Source organism: Cebus imitator, unplaced genomic scaffold (assembly GCF_001604975.1).
Source record: "Cebus imitator isolate Cc_AM_T3 unplaced genomic scaffold, Cebus_imitator-1.0 Scaffold38, whole genome shotgun sequence".
Taxonomy (NCBI): Eukaryota; Metazoa; Chordata; class Mammalia; order Primates; family Cebidae; genus Cebus; species Cebus imitator.
In genome coordinates this window covers 351,721-357,815 of record NW_016107353.1, presented here as the reverse complement: position 1 = coordinate 357,815, position 6,095 = coordinate 351,721, and the positions used below count along the sequence as shown (strand labels likewise).

The 6,095-nt window shown below is 38.4% G+C and overlaps 1 protein-coding gene across 1 annotated transcript in view; it reads left to right on the top strand.

Annotated features, from left to right (window-relative positions):
* Positions 1–6,095, top strand: part of KDM5B (lysine demethylase 5B) — an 87,318-nt gene that overhangs the window by 65,038 nt on the left and 16,185 nt on the right. The window contains exons 14-15 of the mRNA XM_037737436.1: positions 2,653–2,834; positions 2,999–3,123. Of these exons, the coding sequence (XP_037593364.1) occupies positions 2,653–2,834; positions 2,999–3,123 (307 nt within the window). The remainder of the gene's footprint in view (positions 1–2,652; positions 2,835–2,998; positions 3,124–6,095) is intronic.

Below are 6,095 nucleotides of genomic sequence, written 5' to 3'. Positions count from 1 at the left end.
TGTTTTGTAGAGACAGGGTCTCACTGTGTTGCCCAGGCTGGTCTCAAACTCCTGTGTTCAAGCTACTCATCCCATTGTGCTGAGATTACAGGCGTGAGCCACCACACCTGGCTTGCCCTTTATTTTTTAAAAAGTTGGATTGTTGTAATAATTCTGTATGTATTCTGGATACCAGTTTGTTTGTTTTTTAATCAGATAGGGGTTTTATTTTCTCCCAGTCTGTGGCTTGTCTTTGATTCTCCTACCAGTGTTCTTTCAGCAAGCAGAAGTTTTTCATTTTGATGAAGTCCAGTTTGTTAATTATTTTCTTGTGTGAATCATGTTTTTTTGGTTTCCTGTTTAAGAAATCTTGCTTAATCCAAAGTTACAAAGATTTTCTCCTACAAAGTCATCTAGAATTTCGTCGTTCCATGTTTTACATTTAAGTCTTTCATCTATTTCAAGTAATTTTTGTTTTTCAAAGTATGAGTCAAGGGTAATTTTTTTGAATGTGGATATCTAGTTCTTCCAGTTTTTTCTTCAAAAAACTGTCTTTTCTTCATCAAATTGCTTTGGCACCTTTGTTGAAAATCAATTCACCCCATATGTATGGTCTATTTCTGGACTCTGTTGTATTCTGTTGATCTGTGCATCTAATTCTCTTGCTAATACCAAATGTTCTTGATTGCTGTAGCTTTTTAAGAAGTCTTGAAATTAGGTAGTATGAGTCTTCCAACTTTGTTCTTTTTAAAAATTGTTTTGTCTCTTTTACTTTTTTAATGTAAATTTTAGAATCAGCTTATTGATTTCTACCAAATCAATTCCTGTTGAGATTTTGATTGAGACTGCATTAAACTATGGATAGTTTGGGGGATGATTGATATCTTAATAATATTGAGTTGGCAGGACGTAGTGGCTCACGGCTATAATCCCAGCACTTTGAGGGGCCAAGGTGGGCAGATCACAAGGTCAAGAGATTGAGACCATCCTAACCAATGTGGTGAAACCCTGTCTCTACTAAAAATACAAAAATTAGCTGGGTGTGGCAGCACGTGCCTGTAATCCCAGCTATTCAGGAGGCTGAGGCAGGAGAATCCCTTGAACCTAGGATGCAGAGGTTGCAATGAGCCAAGATCGTGCCATTGCACCCTAGCCTGGGTGACAGAGCTAGACTCTATCCCCCCCCCCAAAAAAAAATTGAGTGTTCTAGTTGTTGAACATAGTATAATTTTATATTGCATGTTTTTTGGCACTGTTATAAATTGTACTTTTAAAACTTTGAATTTCTAATTGTTTATTGCCAGTATTTAAAGAGACAACTGACTTGTGTATTGACCTTGTCTCCTGAGACCTTTGAGAAAATACTTAATTTCCACTAGCTTTTTCATGGATTCTTTTGGAATAACAATATCTGCAAGTAGTTGTTCTAATTTTTTTTTTTTTTTTTTTAATGTGCCTCTTTGGGTAGAATCCCAGAATATTGGCTCTCTGCAGCCCATTATAGTTTAACAGCAGGTCACCTACCTTCCCCCCTTATATTTTACAGTTGGGGAAAACAGTGCCCAGAGGATTTATGTGACTTACCGAAGTCTTACATCAAAAATAGTAGCTCATTTTTAGAACTCTGGGACTAAATTTTTTTCCCAATATGAAATTTACAAATTAAAATTGGGTATGAAGTACACGATTCATTCTCAACTAAAATCCATAGAATTGGTTCTTAATCTTATTTTAAACAAAAATTTAAATCTCTCCATCCCATGAAGTCCTTTTTAATGACCAATTCCAGAATAAAACCAGAATCTACAAATAAGCATTTTCTTTACCTTCCTCATCTTTGTTGGTCCATATAATGGACCAAGGGAAATAGTTAAAAGGTTAAAATACAGGATAAAAGAATAAAACAAGCCCAATGGTTCATAAACTGACTGGCATTCTCAAGGCTGGATTAGGATCCAGTTTTAGATAAGGAAAAAAGGTGATAAAGTTTGGTCTTTGAATGACAAAAGGTATATCCAAGTAGGGTTCCCTAGATGGATACAGATGATGTTGAAATTTACTGGTTCAAGACCTTATTTTTCCTGTCAGTCTTTTAGTTAGGAAATGTTTTATTATGACTTTAGTCTTTCTTCCTATTGCACAAATTTTCTAACTATTCAGGTGATGACATCCCTGTAGATAATTTCCTTTAAAAGGCTGAGACCACTCCAGCATCTTCCCAAACTCAGCAATTTCTGCATGAATCTTTTCCACTTGTCCCATCGTCTTCCATTTCATTTTTGTCCTTTTAATAGATTCTCCGTATTTCCTCAGAAGTAGGAAGCATCTTCCTTTCTTTTGCTCTTACCTATACCAAAATGTGGACAAGGCTAATTTGGAGTAGAGTAGACAGCTAACCTCAGTAGTTTTAGAGTCCTGTGATGTTCATACTGAGATCAAAATGGCCAAACATAATAAGGACTTGCCTTGTCTAAAAAGGAGATCTCCCTAGACAAATGAACTTGCCTATATTTCCTAGGTCATTTGTTACCTTGTATGCCACACATTTTAAATCATGCATCCCTATTTTGGTAAGGTGTTTTTTTTTTTGAAACTCAAGTACTACTGCATGCTCATCTTGGACTGGTGGATTATATTATCCTTTGGAGGTCTCTAAAGTACACTTTGTTTTAGGGCGTGATTGATTCAGAAAGAGTGGATTTTGAGCTATTGCCAGATGATGAACGTCAGTGTGTAAAATGCAAAACTACATGCTTCATGTCTGCCATCTCCTGTTCTTGTAAACCTGGCCTGCTTGTTTGCCTGCATCATGTAAAAGAATTGTGTTCCTGTCCTCCTTATAAATATAAATTGCGGTAAGTAAGAGGAATGATTTTTTTTTGCCCCTATGGGAAACAGTTGATACTTACTAAAAAGCTCAATGACACCCCAGTTCTAAGGCTGAAATGTTAAGTCTAAAACATCTAGTTTTCTCCAAAGCTACACATGTCAAAGCTAAGTCTGGTGGTATTATTTCCAGGTATAGATACACACTGGATGATCTCTACCCTATGATGAATGCATTGAAACTTCGAGCAGAATCTTACAACGAATGGGCCTTGAATGTGAATGATGCTTTGGAGGCAAAGATCAACAAGAAGAAAAGTATGTGAAGCAGAAAGTGACTTGGTGATTGGCAAATTGGGGATCATTGTGATGTAATCAAATCAAAGTCAACAAAACATTGCTTTAAACAGCCTGACTTCATCCTTAGCCCCTCTATACAGCCAGGTTTACAGAGCACTAGCAGAGAAGGTTTGAAATCATCAGTGGATAAGGCAGATAGATGCCCTTGCATCACAGTGAAATTTTGGTATACGAGTTGTGCAACATTGCTTATTTAACAAAAACAGTACTGTTAGGAAACCTTTATTTTTGTCTCAGAAAAAGAAATTTCACATTTCACACAAAGCCTTTGAAAGCTTCTTTTTAAAAAAACAAGACAAAACATCTGTGACAAAGGCAGCGTGACACTAAATCAGAGTCTCTGAAATGATAGTTTATCACTTCTTAGTTCTAAATTAAGGTTAAGGTCCCTGGTACTTGTCAGTACCTTTGAAAGTCACTGCTACCCTTTTAATCTCTGTTTTTCTCTTATAAAAATAGAGTTTTTTTTTTTTTTTTTAATTTTAAGTTCAGGGGTACATGAGCAGATTTGTTACACAGGGAAACTTGTGTCATAGGCGTTTTGTTGTACAGATTATTTTGTCACCCAGATATTTTAAGCTTAGTACCCATTAGGTATTTTTCTTCCTCTTCCTTCCTCCTGCCCACCCTCCAATAGGCCCTACTGTGTGTTATTCCCCTCTACACATCTATGTGTTTTCATCATATAGTTCCCACTTATATGTGAGAACATGCAGTATTTGGTTTCCTGTTCCTGTGTTCGTTTGCTAAGTATAATGGCCTCCAGCTCCATCTATGTTCCTGCAAAGGACATGAGTTCATTCTTTTTTATGGCTGCCTAGTATTCCATTGTACATATGTACTACATTTTTTTTTTTTTTTTTTTTGAGATGGAGTCTCACTCTGTCACCCAGGCTGGAGTGCAGTGCAGTGGTGCGATCTCGGCTCACTGCAACCTCTGCCTCCCAGGTTCAAGCGATGCTCCTGCTTCAGCCTCCTGAGTAGCTGGGATTATAGGCACGTGCCACTGCGCCCAGCTAATTTTTATATTTTTAGTAGAGATGGGGTTTCAAAATCTTGGCCAGGCCGGTCTCGAACTCCTGACCTTGTGATCCACCCGCCTCGGCCTCCCAAAGTGCTGGGATTACAGGCATGAGCCACTGCACCTGGCCCACATTTTCTTTACCCAATCTGTTGTTAATGGGTATTTAGGTTGCTTCTGTGTCTCTGCTATTGTGAATAGTGTTGCAGTGAACATACATGTGCATGTGTCTTTATAATGGAATATAATGGCATTGCTCGGTCTAATGGTATTTTGGTCTTTAGGTCTTTGAAGAATAGGCACACTGTCTTCCACAATGGTTGAACTAATTTACACTTCTACCAACAGTGTATAAGCATTTGTTTTTCTCCACAACCTCACCAGTATCTGTTACTTTTTAATAATAGCCATTCTGACTGGTGTGAGATGATATCTCATTGTGGTTTTGATTTGCATTTCTCTAATGATCAGTGATGTTGAGCTTTTTTTCATATGATTGTTGGCCACATGTATGGCTCTTTTGGAAAAGCATTTTTTCTTTTCACCTACTTTTTAAATGGGTTTTTTTGCTTTTTTTCTTGTAAATTTAAGTTCCTTATAGGTGCTGGATATTAGACCTTTGTCAGATGCATACTTGCAAATACTTTCTCTCATTCTGTAGGTTGTTCACTCTGATGATAGTTTCTTTCACTGTTCAGAAGCTCTTTAATTAGATCCCATTTGTCAGTTTTTGGCTTTGTTGCAGTTGCTTTTGGCATCTTCATGAAATCTTTGCCTATGTCTGTGCCTATGTCCTGAATGATGTTGCCTAGGTTGTCATCCAGGGTTTTTATAGCTTGGGGTTTTACATTTAAGTCTTTAATCCCTCTTGAGTTAATTTTTGTATATGGTGTAAGGAAGGGGTCCTGTTTTAATCTTTTGCATATGACTAGCTGTTATTCCAGCACCATTTATTGTATAAAGAATCCTTTCTCCATTGCTTGTTTTCGTTAGATTTGTTAAAGCTCAGATAGTTGTAGGTTTGCGTTTTTGCTTTTGAATTCTCTATTCTGTTCCATTGGTCTGTGTGTCTGGTTTTGTACTAGTCCATTTCTCTGTTTTTACTTGTTTTCATTTCCGTAGCCCAATACATAACTCTACCCCCTTTTATTTAGGGGAGAGGAGCAATATCATTGTCTATGAGTCTAGTGTGCTCTAGTAACTGAGCACACTAGTTACTCACTAACTGGAGAATAAAGTGCAGGAGGAAGAAGTGGTTGAAGCCACAGTAAGATTTATATTTGCTTTTCTTTCTTTCTTTCTTTCTTTTTCTTTCTTTTTTTTTTTTTTAAGACAGGGTCTTGCACTGTGACCTTGACTGGAGTTCAATGGCATGAGCATGGCTCACTACATCCTTGAACTCCTGGGTTTAAGTGATCCTCCTGTTTTAGGCTGTCCAATAGTTGGGACTACAGTTGTGTGCCATCACGCCTGGCTAAGGTCTTTAATTTTGTAGAGATGGGATCTTGCTGTGCTGACCGGGTACGTAGGCATGAGCCACTGTACCCAGCCTAAAACATGTCAGATCTTAATGTTTCTATATTTAAGTCCCAACTTTAGGCACTTGTTTGAAGAACTCCATGCTCAGCTGGGCTTGGTGGCTCATGCCTGTAATCCCAGCACTTTGGGAGGCCAAGGCAGGTGGATTATGAGGTCAGGGGTTTGAGACCAGCCTGGCCAACATAGTGAAACCTTTCTCTACTAAAAATACAAAAAGAAAATTGGCTGGGCCTGGTGGCAGGCGCCTGTAGTCCCGGCTACTTGGGAGGCTGAGGCAGGAGAATTGCCTGAACCCAGGAGGCGGAGGTTGCGGTGAGCCGAGATCGCGCCATTGCACTCCAGCCTGGGTAACAAGAGCGAAACTCCGTCC